General features: G+C 38.9%; 1 protein-coding gene across 5 annotated transcripts in view; it reads right to left on the minus strand.

The window, feature by feature from the left end:
* The window catches only part of NR3C1 (nuclear receptor subfamily 3 group C member 1), a 108,741-nt gene extending 91,163 nt beyond the window's left edge, over positions 1–17,578 (minus strand). For 2 of the 5 annotated variants that reach the window (XM_063085342.1, XM_063085338.1), the window contains exons 1-2: positions 15,648–16,110; positions 12,078–13,274 (exon numbers count right to left, since the gene is read on the minus strand). In XM_063085342.1, coding sequence (XP_062941412.1) covers positions 12,078–13,261 — 1,184 coding nt within the window. In that variant the 5' untranslated portion in view covers positions 13,262–13,274; positions 15,648–16,110. Of the gene's footprint in view, positions 1–12,077; positions 13,275–15,029; positions 15,084–15,647; positions 16,111–16,428; positions 16,516–17,556 lie in introns of those variants that run through there. The other 3 variants (XM_063085340.1, XM_063085339.1, XM_063085341.1) reach the window with 3 other exon arrangements.
* Positions 17,579–17,934: the final 356 nt, after the last annotated feature.

Consider the following 17,934-nt stretch of genomic DNA (forward strand, 5'->3'; position numbering starts at 1 on the left):
TATGATATTCTATTCTCTCTCTTCTACCCTATCTGATATGACAGCATAAACTACTCACTCCCCACTCCATTTTAAAACTGTTGTCTCCCCAGTTCTCCAGGTATTTAAATGTTCAGTATCTTTTGTGGCTGCTCTCTGGATGCCTTCCAGAGCCCTGTCCTTGGTCCTCCCCTCTTTTTTTTCCTGAACATTTAGAGCAGTTTATTCTTAAATGACCTCATCTGATTTTCTTGCTTTAACTAATACCTACTTTCCTTGAATTTTCTCTTTTCTGCAACTGTCTCTGCCATATTAGTTTAAACTCTCCTATAACACTTAGTAGAAGAGATAAACTTACCCTACTGACCTTTTGAATTGCTGCTATATACTATAGATAGAGTAGGTCAAATCAACACATAAATAAGCTGAAAAAAGAATTTCGAAATTCAGGCAAAAATAAAGACACCTCTTCTCTCTCGGAGTACTCAGCGATTACATGCACAGTTATCTGAAATATGGGCAAATAAATTTCTTGCCTGACTTTCTAGGTAAATCAACAGAAATGTACACATTAGACTCATCTGCTAGAATCTCAATTCTTATACAAGTGAAAAACAAAGAAGAAAGGTGCTGCTACAGAATGTTCGATATTGAAAATTCACTGAAAATTACTATCTTGAACAAGATTTTAAAAACCAGCCAACCAACAAAACCCTCAAATCCTTCATTTCTGAGCTTTGACTACCCTAATTTATTCAATGGTAAATGTACCAGAGTTGTTCTAAGAAACTGTGAAAAGCAATCCAATAGAAATTGACAAGAATTGAAAATACATTTTCTTAATGTATATTTTCTCTCACATAAGCACCTGTCATTCCCGAGACTGATTTCCTATCCAGGGGAAAATAACCTGGACTATGATCTCTCTTAGTGATACTTGGTATCTGCTGACATTTTCCTTTTTCTGGGAAGATTAAAAGTACAATCTATTCCTACACATCTTCTTGGTTTATATGTCAAGTTTTTTTAATTCATGTATTCAACATGTATTTATTGAGGCCTTATTGTGTGCTAGATACTCTTCTAGATGCTGGGATACAGGAGTAAGCAAAGCAGACAATATTGCTCTTGTGGTGCTTACATTGTGGCGGGTAAGCAGACAAGAAACCAACAATTAGACATAACACGGAGGGTAAGGGAACAGTGTGTGGAAGATGCTATTTCAGACAGAGCAGTCAGAGATTTCTCTTATGAAGGTGACATTTAAGTGGAGACCTAAAGTGAGAGAGTAAATAGGTGGATATATGGGGGAAGAACATTCCAGGAAAAATTTCCTCATGCATTGGGAAACCTAGAAAGAGGACTATGTTTCTCCTAGAAAATAAGGTGATATCCTTAAGCTACTAGAAAAAAAAAAAAAATGTCTTACACCTAGGATGCATAACCTGAGGTTATGGTGAAAATCATGTTTTCTCATTGTCTTGTGTCACATGTTTAGGATGACAGTATGGACATATTACTCTCCTCCCCCTCTGTGACTGAAGTCCTGCTGGCTCATTCCTCACTTCTCAGTCCTTATCTAGTCAACTCATTCTTTCCATCTTATCCTTCGTTTTTGTCTCAGACTCCATGTTATCCCTTTTCTTATTCCAAATAGCTAAATCAACTCGTGTTTCCCATTTGCCCACACATTTTCTTCTTAAGTTTCAGTTATGTCTTCCCAGGATGGAGCTTGGGATCCTTCAAATGCCCATTTCAAAAAGCAAATTGGGGGATGGAGGAGAAGGGGTAATGGACACAAAGATCACCAGACTGCTCTCTGTGAGACTGGGGACTTTTACCGTCTTCATCGCTGTATGCCCAGTGCCTAGCTCGATGAATGTTTGTTGCTGCAAGTGTTAAGTGGAAGGACCTTTGAGATCATCTAGTTAACCTCCCACTCCACCCATCTCAAGAATTTCTTTCCTGTAACATGTCTTTGTATCTCTTCCATTTATTAACACAATAATGTAGCTAAGCTTGTATTTTTGTCCCCGTGTCCATACAGAAACACTCAGGTATACAGAAATCAAATTTTGCCAGTCATAAGAACTGAAATTTAGAATTTTCATTTTATTTTTTCATGGGTTTCTAACTTTTCCCTCTGGCTTACCTATTTACTGTTTTATCTTTTAAATATATCTGTGGTATCCCCAAAGCACTATACAGCTCTGTTAAATGACATTATCAATTAAAAAGTCACTCTTCCCTAATTGGAAATTACTTCACTTATTTTTCTTACCTTTCCTTTAGAAATATTTCTTCTTAGATTATATTTAAAGTCTAATAACCATAGAGTACACTAATACTAGCCCATGGTAGCTGTTTAGTGGTAAAAAGCATCCACTACCTAACAGAAAATCTGCCAGCCTCTTAGCTAACAGAATAAACTAGAAGACTCAAGGCTAATAAAACAGTAAAAAATAAAACCAAAGTTAGCAGTAGAACACATCTGCCATGCTCTGATGGCTCTTAATCCCCTTTTCTTAGCCACTGAAAACTTATAGATCATCTTTTGGGGAAAAAGAATATGTATTTGAGAAAACAGGTTGTTTTTAGTATAAACACGAGAAACAAAGTTTGTAAGCAGACTATTTTCACAAAGAAATTATCTCAAAGAATTTCAGCATTAACAAAATGGTTACAAAAAGTATATGCTATTTTTGATACCACTGCATGTATCTTCGTGATTTCAAAGGCTGGGATCCATTCCAATCCTAGCATTTTACGAATAATAAACATGATTAAATTTAGAAAATAGTAACAACTAAAATGCACTTAATTTTTTAAAGTACTGTCAGTAAGGGCAGAAATTTTCAGGTTATGGGGAATAAAAGTAAAAAATATATGAGTTTTACATTGTAGCTGTAACTTTCTGTTAAACTATTTTACGGGTTCAAATGATTTTAGTGTACTTGAGTTGGTCTTACCATAATGACTGTCAGATAGTTGATTTTCTTATATACCGAGGAACTAGAATGTGACATTAAACTACTTTAGAGATTGTTGTAGGAACTAACATTGTATTTACTTTATATCTGCTGTCACCAAATTCCAAGTCAAAGGTAGGCCCACCTTACTTGAACATAAAATAAACACTTATGAAAAAAAAAAAAAATCAGGCTCAGAGGTAAGTAATCTGTTTTTCTGTACTATGTCAAGAAAAGGGAATATATAAGCTGTTAACATAAAGTTCCTTGATAACGTGAAAACACAAATCAGAATTTAACCACTGAGCATCAGCCATTTCAGAGTAGTCACCAAAACAGAATTAAACATTTTCTGTAGAAATACCTACGTGGGTTCTTTTAAATACCCTAATGAAAACAAATGTTATGATTTGGGAAAGGATTAAATTTCTGAATTTCTGAAAATATTCAAATTATTTGGAGTCATATAAATAAGGTAAATGATCAAGAAATAAATACATTTTCTGATTAAGCAAGAATATTTAGATGTTGTTAAAATGTAATGATTCCAATTTTCTTTTATGGTTTACAAGGTAGCTCTGAAGGCATTTTCAAAAGAATAATAATATACATAGCTTCCCAAGGTAGAGGCTTAGAAACACAACATTCATTTTGGGTTTTCTGTTTTAAAAAAAAAAAATCAATTTATTTTATGTCACACTTTGTCCTAAATAAGCCCAGCCGGATTCCAGATGACAAATTTCACATAATATTCTAATTAAAATTTTTAAAGTTTCTGTCTAAGAAAGCTGCCTACAGACTTATGTTTTACATTGGTTTGTGTACCAATTTAAACAGCCATTTAACTTCTTTCTGTACTTGGCTCTGTTATACATAAAGATATTTATATTTATAACTCTGGTTTAATACAACAGATTTGTTTCACTGAAGATTTTCTTCACCCCACTTGATCAATAAAGGAAAAAGTAAATGTAATCAAGTAAGTTTCATAATCCTTCCAAATGTATGAACATAGGATATATTTTGGTATTCAATATACTCAGAAACTCTTTCACACAGTTTCGCTGAATACAATAAATGTGAAAAAATCTTAAAGCTGATAACTTCATTCTCATTTTCAGGCAAATGAAAGTTTCTTAATAATGAAAAATCTTTGCAGAGTTTATTTTATAAGAATACCAGACAATAAAAAATACCAGAGAAGGCGATATTCTAGAATTTATAAACAAAAAGATAACAATATGGTCAAAATTATTGATACTGGCTGTTAAATTCAGACAGCATACCTAATGTGTAAACAACTAAATTCATTGAAAAGCTTTGTTAAAGGAGCTACCAAAACAAACAAAATTGAAGAAAAAATAAAAATCAATGTAAAGATAATTATCTTGGCAATTGAAGGCTTTAAATACAATTTAATAGTCTTTATGAAACTGGATCCATAACCCTTTAGGGACTGCATATAGTAGACACTAAAAAATTCTTAGTGCTCGATAATAGGACATACCCACACCACACTCACAGATACCATAACGTACTTAGCCAATGAGGGTCATGCCAGTTTGAGCTAAGTAGACTTGGTGGGGCTTTAAAAATTCCCCCTTGCATTTTTATAAGGCTTTTTAATGTTCAAAGTAAACACACAACACAAATCCTGTCAGGCAAAAATGCTGGGTGCTCTATTTTACAGAAGTTGAAACTGTGACAGAAAGCAATAAGTGACTACACAAATATATGCAGGAGAGCAGAGGCTTGATCCTATTTCTCCCTTATATATTGTGTTTAAAAGATTCACTGTTGGGCTGGCTGGTCAATTCAGCTGGATAGAGCATGGTGCTGATAATACCAAGGTCCAGGGTTCAATCCCTGTACTGGCCAGCCACCAAAAAAATAAATAAGTAAATAAAGATTCACTGTTGACAAATAAATATTAAAGTTCCAGGAAGGAATGTCTAATATACTGAATATAAGTATTCCCCTTCAGATCAGTATTAAGGTTTCCTGGTTATTCTTTTTTCTTTTTCTGTTTAAATGTCTCAATACATGGGTAATGGTAGAAACTAGAATGGGTAATGCATGGGTAAAGCAGAAACCAGAATTAACTTTCATAGGGTTAAGAGATTTAAATAAGGTGAATGCATGCAAAGTGCTCGGCATAGTGCTGCCACATAATTAGTGCTTGGCCATGACGTAGGTGTAAAAAAGGTTAGCAAAATGTCTAGGGAAGAATACAGACACTGTATATTTTAAAAATCTAAACTAGTCATGTAACTTTTATAAAACACCTGGCTAGTATATATTATCTCAATCAACTATTTGTTTCAAATCTCTAGAAGAGACCTAGAGAAACCTGCTGGTAACTGAAAATCAGGATATTTAACCTGGTTGCATAACTAATTAAATTCTGTGATCTTTCCCTAAGTACTTTCTATGGGTCTCAATTTCTCCTGAAAAAATGAGGTAGGGGTTAGATGATCTCTCAAGTCCTTTTAAGCTCTAATGTAAATTACACACAAAGCAAGCTCTGAGAACAAAACAAAAGACCCAACTCTCAGGCTCTAACAACTGCAATATTCACATTTATTTTTTATTACCATCAATTACATTATTTAAAATCCTAATCTTATAAAAATATCAAGTCTGGGTTCATTCTTTGTCTGGTACTTGATAATGTACAAAGAAAATGTCAAAGAACTTTAATATACCATTTCCTACCCCTATTACTTCCCTCGCAAAATAGGCCAAGAAGATTGTAGAATTTTAGAAACACATGCACAGGTGTTTTGACAACAATTCAGACATAGTTGTAAAGAAAGTATTTTTGGCTCCAAAATACCTAATTACCCAAGGTCATAGATTGGCTGAGCTCAGCCTTAGAACCCAGGTCTTTGGATTTTTAGTCTAGTGTTTTTCTACTATTTCTACCTCTGAATAAGTAAATCAATCAAATTGTTTGGAAGGTATCTGAGGATTTAAAAAAAAAAAAAGTCACCAAATTTCGCAATTTAAATCATCTTAAAATTAACAAAACCCTTATCCCCAATGATTAGAAAACAAGAAGAACAACTTAAAGGAAAAGAGTTCGTATCAAACTGGCAGAGCTTTAATGTTCAACATGTGATGATCATAAGGTCATAAGTCATAATAGCACTGCCCCAATCAGCATGAAATAATAAATCATGTATTAAACTGTATGTCGTTTCACAATAGCTTTCAAAATTTGGCTATCAAGTATACTTTCATAATAGCCATGGCTAAATATTATTATGAATTATGAAATAAACTAGAATAAAGGCTAATTTTATTATAAAATAAGTAATAAAACTTAACATGTATTGCAACAAGCTGTATGTCTGAAATACTACATACTTATTAAGTGGAACTCTCAAATTATTAGTTATAAAAATAAAAATTCAATGTAAGATGATGTGTAAACATCTACAACTAATCATATCAGTAAACCTTTTTCTCCCCTCATATTTTGAGTTCTCTATAGTGTGAATGAAAAAAATTCTAAAATAAGAGGTACTTTCACTAAATTTGTTGCATTATAGTCACTATTAATTGAGTTGAAACTTGTTAAAAATAAAAAATATTTTAAAGCACTCAAAATTAACACCTGGGTTACTCTGAAAAAATTTGTTAAAGCAAGCAGCTTTACCAGAATGTCATTAATATTTAAACTGGCCTAGAGACAAAATTAGGGGATGACACACTTTCATTCAAAATAATTGGATTTATGTATTTAAGGACTATATTGCAATATAAATAGTTTAAATGACTATCTAGCACTTGCAGAACCCCATAATTTATTCTGCATATATACCATTAAGAATTTAATTTCCTCAATATCCCAGCATAAAAAATACATAACCCATGGAAATATATTACCAAAGAAAAGAGCTGCACTTCAGTCAGTTGACAATGTATGTAAAAGTGCGCTATGAAATATGAGATGGTGATATCAGCATAAGACATCATCATTTCAACTACATTCAAGTCATCACATTTTCATGAATTAAATGGAAGCCTGCACAAAAATAGGATAAATATGAACTTGACTTTACCCAAAATAACCTAAAAAGAAGTAAAATGTGCATTTCATCCTGTTTTTGGTAATAAAGCGTAGCAAGAGACAACAACCCAACTCTATAAATGATTAAGGTTATATTGCCACAATTAGTGTTAGATTTCTAAAGAAACAAAATTGTAATCCTGGTTGGTACACTCCCTTGTACACAAACACAATCCCCAATTTCTTTCTTCTTAAACCTCTGAATTCATAACATTTGATACAAATTGTCAGTTTTCTGAACTGTTTATATTTCTAAACTTATTTATACCATTCCACACCTCTGTTGCTCCTGCCTCTTCCCCTCCCCTCCACCACAAATTCACAAACTCAACTGGAAATCCTGTATTCAGAGACATTTGGAATAGTACTGAGGAAAAAGGAAGCAACCTGCCAAAGTTAGGTGTTTGGGGGTTAAAACCACTGAACTGCTATAAATTGCATTTTTAAACATTTTTTTCCATGCAAAATGGAAAAAAAAAGCACCATCACAAGTCACACCCTATAATCTAGATTAGCATAGAAATGATTACACACAATTCAAAGGTAATAGAAGTCTTCCATAGGAACATTTTTATTTACTTGAAAAATACAAGAAGAAAAGGAGAGTGGTGGGTTCTCTGAAGATACAGAAATAAGGAGAGCATGGGCTTTCAAACTCTTCTGTAAAGGTCAATAAGTAATTGATTTTTTTTTTCCAGTTATAGCTTAATTCAACAAGATGTTTCCTGAAAACTCTTTAAGCAACAGGATTCACCAATATATATTTTCCATAACTCAGAAATATGGAAGCAAGTACCTATTAATTTGTCAAATACATGTAAATACTGCATTACAAAATTACTTTTGATGAAAATACTACTGGGATGTCTTTAGAAAGGTAAATGCTATTCAGCACAAACCTATATTGCCTATTTAATTTGCTCACATGAGTAGTAGTACCTAATAAGAACTCACTAATTAAAATTGGGTGTAATCTTTCAAGAAAAATATGTATGTGTGTTTTAAGAACTATGCCCCAAACCTATCCTAAACTTAACATAAATTAAGATTTCCTAACATAACTAGGCTATTTCAATCACCTGCAGGCCAGAGTGGATCAAGACTTATATAACTAACCAATTAATACAGATGCTTTCTTTCACATTAGGCACTCATACTAAAATAAACCCTTTTAATCCAATCTCTCCTTCACTAAAATCTCAAATGCCCCTGAAGTGTTCTCTACTCACATATTAATTTCAATGTAAATACAATCTGCATTTAACCTACATTTATGCAAGGTATGTTTCAGAATAAGTCTTTCATAAAATGTATAAATATTCAATAATATATTTAAAGTGGTCAGACTAAAATATCTGTAACACAAATGGACAAAACCAAAACAGTATTATGAATATAAATTATGTTACTAATTATAAAAATATAAGGGAATAGCCAAAGAAACATCACAAGTAGTAATCTTAATAAAATCTGGCCACACATTTTTGTATTAGAGTCGTCCCACAGTAAATCGAGACATCTGAGTACACAGTGTGTTTTAAAAGTTTTTTTCTCTTACTAATCCTATAACCATAACAAGGTACAGACTTAACAAAAAATGAAAAACAGTCTATCATAAAGCTAAAAATAAATAAGTAAATAAATATATACCCCAAAGGCAGTCTTCTTTCACTTAAATTCAGAAATCACTTTATATGAATATCAGAAATATTAAGCTTAAAAGACATTGAAACACCCACTGCCAGAACATTTAGAAGGAAAGGAAAAAGAAAAGGTAGGAAGTAAAGAAAATATCCATTAAAAAGGGGTAAATCATAGTCAAAATCTTTTCTCTTCTTTATACCTCCTCCCTTTCTGAGAAAACGTTCAGCGTAATGTTATTAAAAAAAAAAATCGAGAAAGGGACAGAATTTGCTTCGCTCATCCTGTGTTTGTACAGGTCTTCAATTTTTATTACTTTCATAAAATTAGACACGGATGCAATTAGTAATGAGAGACATTAAAATCTACATAAATTTCAGCAGTTTTATTAAGTGCCAATCATCAGAGCCCTAGACTCCACCTAAGGCTGAATTTACAAGTTCATCCTGCATCATTCTTTCTCTCCAATCATATCCTTCAGAAACGGTCAACTTTTTAACATTAAAATTTCAACATAATTCCAATAAAAGCTCTAATTCCACCTAAAAACATTTATTTCTCTGTGTCTCTTATCAACCATTTTGCCATTAATACTGAAGTGAAACAATGCTGAAAATCAAATTAAACAGAAATGTGCCTTCAATGTTGTAAGTTTATGCTAAACTTACTGGATTTCAGTATTTATAAAAGCACAAGAAGTTTAAATGGCTAATTCATTTAACTTAAAGAATGTATTTGAACATCAGTAAGGCTTCTCTTGTTTTACTATCAATGAACTTAAACCTTAAAAAGAAAATGCTTTACTATGTTTAAACATGATATTTATAATATGACAATTTAATGTGATAACAACATTGTGGTGCACTGACATGTCTGAAAGAATTGCCATCTCCCCCTCTCCAAAAAAAAAAACAGCATATAAAGTGCTTTCTTTTAGGGATTCTGAGAAAAAGCAATTTTAGGTGGCATTTTAAAAAGTCAATTACAATTTATACTTTTTTTTAATTACAAAAGAATGCAAGTGAAGTTATAAATGGTATTTAATGTTTCTATATCTAAAGTCAGAAAGTCAGTATTAGATCAAGCAGTGGTCTCAACATGTTGATTTATTTACTGATCACTCAGGGTCACTGGTCGTAGCTAACGTTTGGCTAGGGCCAAGTAACATATAGAGAAGAGAAGGCAACCAGTTTTGGTTTTATCTGGGCTGTTGTTTGGAAACAAAAGACTAATTCAATGATGGTTAGAAAAGAAACACTGTTTCAATTTATTTGGATGAAGCTTTGTTCTGGGTATACATAGTTCCCAGTGCTAAGTTAACACCAAAGGTATAAACTTTTCAAACATTACCAAATGATCCTGTATAACATATTACGCCTTTTAGTTAGGATAGATTCCTGATTATAATTCCAAAATCACACATCGGCATAAAAATAATTATTTCATTGGACATTAAATAACTTCTACAGAGCCACATCATCACTGCCTTGCATACCTCCAAAAGGCTGTTATGAGGCTCAAATTAAAAATATGTGCAGACACTTTATGTGTCATAAAGTACTATAAAAGTTAAAGTATTAAAATTATCTTTAATGATTTAGGGATAACTATGTTCATCTAAGACTTAAACTCCATATCCCAGATTTTACAGGGCTTAATGAAAGTTCATAGTAAATGGAAAGTAAGTTTTGTTCCATGCCCCGCTTTTTTTTTAATAGTAAAGAAAATTAAAAGAATACCATGATGACTATCAGGACAAAATGCATTAATAATCCCCAAGAGTTTCCTAAGATGTATTATTTTTCTTTGTATAATTATATGTTTTATATACCAATTTAATAGTTTCCTTCAGATAGCTTAGTCAAATCAACTGTATTTACTCTTTTGAGAAAACCAAGCACATGAATTCCACTGCCAAAAGTTTGAGATTGAAAAATTTAAAACACAGCATATCTTTTAATATTTAAAATACAGTAGCATATGCGGTAAGAAACATCTCAAATCTACTTATTGAAAATATTTTAAACCTTCGATTCATAAAGACAATAAAAAGTTTATAGTGTTAAATAAAATATTTTTTAAACAATAGATTAGTAGGCAGTTTGCATTAAGACACATAAGAACCAAGGTTTTTTTCTTTTGATGAGAAATACTAAACCTTTCAGAAGAATAGAACATAGCCTAAATCTAACTCTAAATATTCTCCTTCACAATAAAAGCTTCCTACATAAAGAAAAAGAGACACCTCAGTGTTAGGATACCTTTTATATTAAAAGTATTTTAAAGAGAGTTTTGGATAAAATCCTCAGTGACTAGTTAATGAGAACAATGAACATCATTAACATTTTAGAAAAAAACTTGAAATGGTTACATACAAATAAATCAGTGTTTACTATGCCTTCTTTAAAAAAAACACTAATTAATCTGTACAATGCATCCCTACTATTCACATTTTTATATTTTCCTTCACACCTAAAATGGATATACAATTTAGCATTTATCTGAATTAGGAGCAGGGGTATGGGGTAGAGAACTTAACCCCTAGCAACACATATATAAATTTAGAACTTTTTCCTGATAATTCCATTTTAATGGGCCTTTTTGAGGTCAGATAGAAATGTCAGTATACTTATAAATGACTCACGAAAAAGAAGAAAGAGAAACAAATCAAATGATAGCTGAGAATCGAAGCGTAACAATTCTGACCATCAGTTGAGAACTTGTAGGAACATTTGAAAGTAAAATTTTGTTTTGCACCACGTAGCCACTGATTCCTTTCTTAAAGAGACTGAGCAGCAGACACACTTTGTCTGCTTTAGGTCGGGAACCCTGCAAGCAAGACCGATGTCTAATACTATGGTCTGGTACACTATTCACCGCAGTTCTTTAGCAATCTCAAAACTCAAATCCTGCAACAGAAGGTTCGGTTAGAAGAACAGAGCTCATTGTAAGTACTTCCAATTTTTAACCCTTTAATCTCAAACACTTCACAAATGTACAAATACAGTAGCACAACTTTTGATTAAGTATTAAGGATATTTTTTATTGTTATGTAAGAGCATATTCTAAACAGCTAAATGAATATGCACAACACACTAATTTACCAGGCATTGTACTCACTTGAAATTATACCGTTTTTACTTAATGTATATGTTAATGAGCAATATTATTTTAAAATCTTCACCACTGGCCAATGGGATACTGAATACCACTATTTAAGAAGAAAACCTGAAATGGTTATGTACAGATAAATTGCTTAGGTTGTCTACCATGCCTACTTTCAAAAGACCACTTATTCATATGAAAAAGCACATGAATGTTTGGAGAACACATACAAATAAATGAATATTTAAATCTATCAACCTATCTCAAATGTACCACATTCTTAAGAAATAGAAAAGCATTAACCTTACCTTGAATAGCCATTAGAAAAAACCGACCGACCAGGGAAGTTCAAAGTTCCCAGGGAAGTCAAGTTGTCATCTCCAGATCCTTGGCACCTATTCCAATTTTCTGAACCAACAGGAATTGGTGGAATGACATTAAAAATAGGCTTCTGATCCTGCTGTTGAGAAAGGGGTGCTGTATTCATGTCATAGTGGTACATCTGTCCTCCAGAGGTACTCACACCGTGAACAGAAATGGCAGACATTTTATTACCAATTATATTTGCTCCAGAAAAGCTTGCCTGACAGTAAGCTGGGCCCAATTTTTCCTGCTTAATTACCCCAGGGGTGCACAGTTCGATGAAATCTTCTTTTTCTGTTTTCACCTGGGGCAGTGGTACACTGTTGGGGCCTGATAAGATCAGATCTCCATCATCCTTAATTTTAGGTTTAGTGTCCGGTAAAATGAGAGGCTTGAAGTCTTCATTCGAGTTACCTTCCAAGAGGAATGGATCATCCTCTCCTGCCAAAGGAGAAAGCAAACAGTTTTCATCTATCAACAGGTCTGATCTCCAAGGACTCTCATTTGCCTCTTTACCTGGGGACCCAGAAGAAAACTCCAAATCCTGCAAAATGTCAAAGGTGCTTTGGTCTGCAGTATACAACTTCACATTGCCACCGCTGGTGCCAGTCCGGCCTTTCAAATTTTGCTGTTCTGAAGATACACTGGAATGAGTTTTTAGAAACTCCTCTGTTGGGACAGCAGACACAGCAGTGGACACTGAACTCTTGGGGTTCTCTGGAACACTGGTCGACCTACTGAGGTTTGCGATGCTTTCTTCCAGAAGCCGAAAGTCTGTTTCCCCAGAGGAAAGGCTGATTTGGCCCTGCTGTGGGAATCCCAGGTCATTTCCCATCACTTTTGCTTCTGTCTCTCCCATATACAGTCCCATTGAGAGTGAAACTGCTTTGGACAGATCTGGCTGCTGCACATTGCTTACTGAGCCTTTTGGAAAATCAATCAAAAGTCTTTGCTGCTTGGAGTCTGACTGAGAAGCGGCAGCCAGTGAGGGTGAAGATACAGAAACCTTCACAGTAGCTCCTCCCCTTAGGGTTTTATAGAAGTCCAACACATTTTCCCTCTCCTGACCAAGCACACTGCTGGGGATTTCTTCTTTACTGGGGGTGGGTAATGATTCTTTGGAGTCCATAGGTGAAACTCAGCTACAAAAAAAAAAAAAAAAAGTAGGGGAGACATAATAAGCTATAAAATCACATTATCTCTGTAATCCAATTAGTTAGAGACAGCCAGTTAAATGAACCTTTTAGTAAACTCGGAATCAAATACTTTGTTATCAGAAGAGTAGTTTTTAGCTTCTAGAATAAAAAGCCATGTCCCCTGCTCCCATTCAGCATGCTACATTTAAAAGTACAATGCAGTCCATTTGCACAGTGGAACACAAAACTGTATGGAACTAAACTTGGCTATTCATCCTGCCACTCACTGAACGTGTAGCTTTGTTAATCATAGACATTATAATTCATTACATCTTATTATTCTAAAGGTTCAAGTTGATGTCAAAGTATTTAATTTCAAAACAAAAAAAAGTGTGATCATTAAAATTCCTACCTCTTTTAAGTCAAGGCTGTTTGCTTTTCTGAGAACCAATACATATAACATTTGTGAAATACCATGCTAGAATTCTTTATTCTTAATTACTCCCAAACTCCCCTCCTACCAGCCAGTCACAAATCCGACCCTTTTAGTACAACCTAATGGTGAACCATGCACATTTTATTTGAAAAATAAACAGTGCTGATCTGTTTATCTTCTAATAGGCTGGGGAAAAGCTCTTATTTTTAACTCATATTGCTGCCTGGATGTGCCTGCCTCATGGTGCCTATCTCCAAGTTTTGGATACACGAAATGAGATACATTGTATATGGGCCAACTAAAATTTAGATTTTAAAAAGTAGAATAGATTGTATAGTAGCTTCTCACTACAATTTAGTTTATTTAAATATAACTTAAATATAGCTGTCTGACCCTTATAACTCATAATATGTAGAATAAGCTACATTTATCTTTTAATTGCTTTAAATCCTCAGTATGAAATACTATTATATCTCTAAGTTAAGATTTTTCCTTTCCAAATATCTACCGAAAAATTGAAAAACTGTAAAATCACATTCAGATAAACTCGGGTAAAATAGTATGCAATAAAATGCTCAGAATAATTTTCTCTGCATTCTAAACCTTCGCTGTCCCAATGCTGAGCATATTCTCAAGAGGACTGGGTTGATAGTATCTTGTTTGTTAATAATCAGAATGTTTTAAGAGACAGGCAAAGACTTGAAGCACGTTTGAGACATTATAGTCAAATCCCGTGCAATAAAAGGAAACTTTTCCTGTATGAAAACGCTAAAAAGCACAAATGTTACTGGTCCTCACTGAAAGGGGAGTGTGAAGATGGAAAGAGGGGTGGGCACCTGCCACTACAAATTTTGAGGGTAAACTACTTATCTCCCTACCCCTCTGTCGTGTTTATCTGATAACGATCTCTAAACACAGGGTATCAAATGCAGCCTAATGAATTTGCACGCTGCTTTTTTGACAGCTGTCTTCAAACCCGAAACCAAAACAATACTTCCTAAAACAAAACGCTCCCACAAGCGACATTATTCCCCAGTTTAAATTGCAAATAACCCTGTTAGATTAATCGGCCCTAATGAACCATGCTAAGGGGTCTTAAGTGGTATTACAAGGCTGCAATTATCAAGTCTGCAACCCCAAACGTCAAACTAGCACTTGTCAAAAAATCGCAGCACAAAACTATTACTGTTGGGGATGGGGGTGTGTGTGTGTGCCTTTTTTTTTTAAAAAAGGGCCACTTAGAAAAGTCACGCGTGAAATTACGCCAAACGCTAAAGAACGAGACGGGGTGGGGGTGCGAGGTTAAAAGAGAAATGTGTCCAGACCTGTTGCGTTGTCTCTCCGACACGCCCACTTCTACCCGATAACGCCAGCCCTGGCCGAAGTCTCCGAGTTGCAGGCTGTCACCCCTGCACGTGTACTCTGTCTCACACGCACCCCGCACGCCCGCCTCAAATGAACGGGCGCGCCGAGCTCCACAGAAGCCCTTCCCGCGCTCGGCGCGCTAGGGTGGAGTGGGAGGATTCGGGCCACTAGAAATCACACGCGACTTAGCCTTCTCCATAAAAATGGGTGTCTGGGCGGCCCCCTTGCAGGGAAAAGAAAGGTGGACTTGGGAAAAGAGAGGCCAGGTTCCCGCCCGGGAACAAGAGGCGTGAAAGCCTCGGCAGCTCGACAAGGTTCCACTCGCAATCCAAGCTCGGGCTCTTCCCCCCTCGGCCCGGCCGGGGACGGCCGCGAAGGGACAGGAAGAGGCCAGTGCTGTCACCCTCGCACTGCCCTGCCGTCACCTTCACCCGCCCTCTCCAGCTACCACCCCCACTCCCCGAAGCTAATAAAAGTTTGCAGACTCCCTCGACGGCCCCGAGTCGGCCCCCGGCGGCACCTCGGGGAGCGAGCGGACGCCCGCACCGCCCCAGCCCCCAACCCTCCCCGCCTCTTACCTCTGGCAGCTGCCCCGCTCACCGCCACCGTGCGCAGCTCCCAGCGCAGCCGAGATAAACAAGTTAGCGTGTGAAAAGCAGGAGGAGCAGGAGGGAAATATATTTTTCTAAAAAAAGGAAGTAAACAGCCGCCCCCTTTCCATGGGCGGGAGGAGAGAGCCCCTATTTAAGAAAGTCTCCCATTTCTCGGCTGACAAGCCAGTCCCCCGCCCAGCTCGGCTCGCGTCTCGGAGAGTCCGGATTCCCGAGCGCGCGTCACGCGTCCCCAGTCCCAGCGCCCGGCCGCTCCGGCTGCTCCGGCTGCGGCGTCTCCTTCTACCCACTAGAATCCGTCCCCGACGGGCGGGCGGTGACTCGGGCTCCAGTCACAGACACGACCTCGCAAAATGGAGGAGGAGGAGGAGGAGGTGGCGGAGAAGGGGAGGGAGCGCGGACACGCGAAAGGGCCGCCCGACCGCGGCGAGCAAACGGGACCGAGCGGGGGGCGGGCGGAGGCGGCGCCACGGCGCGCACACTCTCGCACACACACGCGCTCCCACTCCACCCCCGGCCGCTCCCCGCCCGAGGGGCCGCGCAGCGGCCGCGGGGAACGGTGCAACCTGTTGGCGACGCCCGGCAACTGCAGGGGCGCCCACGTCCTCGCCCCCACGCTCTCCGCGCGGGCCCGCAGCCCCGGCTCCGACGGCGCCTGCACGCTCGCGGCCCCCGGCCCGGGGGCGCGTGGGGCTTCTCCTCAACTCCCCACCCCAAGGTAAAAGAAAGTGAGGCGGCGGCGACCGACCTGGTGTCTCTGCGACGGGTTTACGAGGGAAACCGAGTTTCTCTAGTTTCTCTTCTAGCTGTCTCCTTCCCGCCCCTGCCCAGCTCCGCGGCTCCGGACGCACACGGGAGCTCGCCCTGTCTCTCGGCGGCAAGCACCGCCAGCGCCCCTGCGGGTGACAGCGGGCGGTGGAAGGGAGCGGGGCGCAGTCCGCAGCAGAGCCTCGGGGGTCGTCCGGGCCGCCGCACCCGGGCCAAGTTGCGAAGTGTCTCTTCGAAAGAGACCACAGGTTTGCACAGCAACGGTGCCGCAGCGTCTCTGCCGCTCTCGGGGCCGGTCTGCCAGTCACGCCCTCTGTGGAGGTTTAAGAAAGAGATGAGGGCAGCGGAGGGGGGGGTCAGCGCATACGTACTCTGGGCCTGGGGGCAGTCGCGTGCCGGCTGGTCCCCCACCCCCGCATCGTCTGGGCGGCCCCGGTCTGCAGCCGCCGTCGCGCTCTCGCACAGGCAGAGAAGTTGCAAAGCAGAACCCACCCTCCCCCACGCCCCGGCCGTCCCCCACCCTCTTCCGCGAGTCTGCGAGGCGGCGGCGGCGGCGGCGGCGGCGGCAGAAGGAGGCGCCGCCTGCCAAATTCAATCCTCACCCCTCCCTCCCAGCGCGCTCACACTCGAAGGAAGTTGCACGCCAAATGCAAAACCCCGGGCGGGTGAGCCCGATTTCTTTGCACTTTTTTATTATCATTAAGTAAGGCAAGGGGTGGCAGTTCCATAAGCAAGTTGCAGGCGAAACAGTAAGTTGCTGGCTAAGGACGCCCTCCCCGCCATCCCAAACTCCTGACCTCTCCTTCCACCCCCTCCAGGGCCCGCGTCCAAATTCCCGGTGGAGGCCCCACCCCCGAATCTTGACATTCGCTGCCCTCGCCTGGAGGGGTCGCTCACCCTTTCGCGTTCATGGGACCCTTGCTCCTCCAAATAAAACAAAACACACGCAGCTTTTAAATGTCAGCATTAAACTCCCTCCAGCTGTTCCCGTTATGCACCTCCACATCAGTCCGAGGGAAACACGTGGCCCGTACTCAAGGAGTGGAGAGGGGTGTGGGGCGTCCCCGCGGACTGAAGGCTTGGGCACTGCCGAGACCGAGCTTCCTACCTTCTGCGGCACATATTACGATTTGTGGGACTCGGGGAAAGGTTGTGCAGTGTGGCTTTAGGGTTTGGGGAGATAACTTTTGCGCCCCCACAGGTGACAGAGCTTGCCAGCTCCTGACAGGGGCGGGGCTGCCACAGCTCCACCTTGTCCCTACCCGGGCGCTCGGCGGTAGCCACTGTCTCTCCTCCTGCAGCGCTCAAGCTCTGACTGCGGCCGCCTCCGTCTGACATCTTGAAGATGATTGGGGAAGCGCGTGCCGGAAGCTGGCCGCCGCCATCTTGGTAAAGGACGGTGAAGCCAGCCCAGCCTCCCGGCCACCATCTTGGGAAAGGTTCTCGATCGCGGGTATGCTAAGTCGCCTTTTCTCGGTTCTGTAGG

Source organism: Cynocephalus volans, chromosome 2 (genome assembly GCF_027409185.1).
Source record: "Cynocephalus volans isolate mCynVol1 chromosome 2, mCynVol1.pri, whole genome shotgun sequence".
Taxonomy (NCBI): domain Eukaryota; kingdom Metazoa; phylum Chordata; class Mammalia; order Dermoptera; family Cynocephalidae; genus Cynocephalus; species Cynocephalus volans.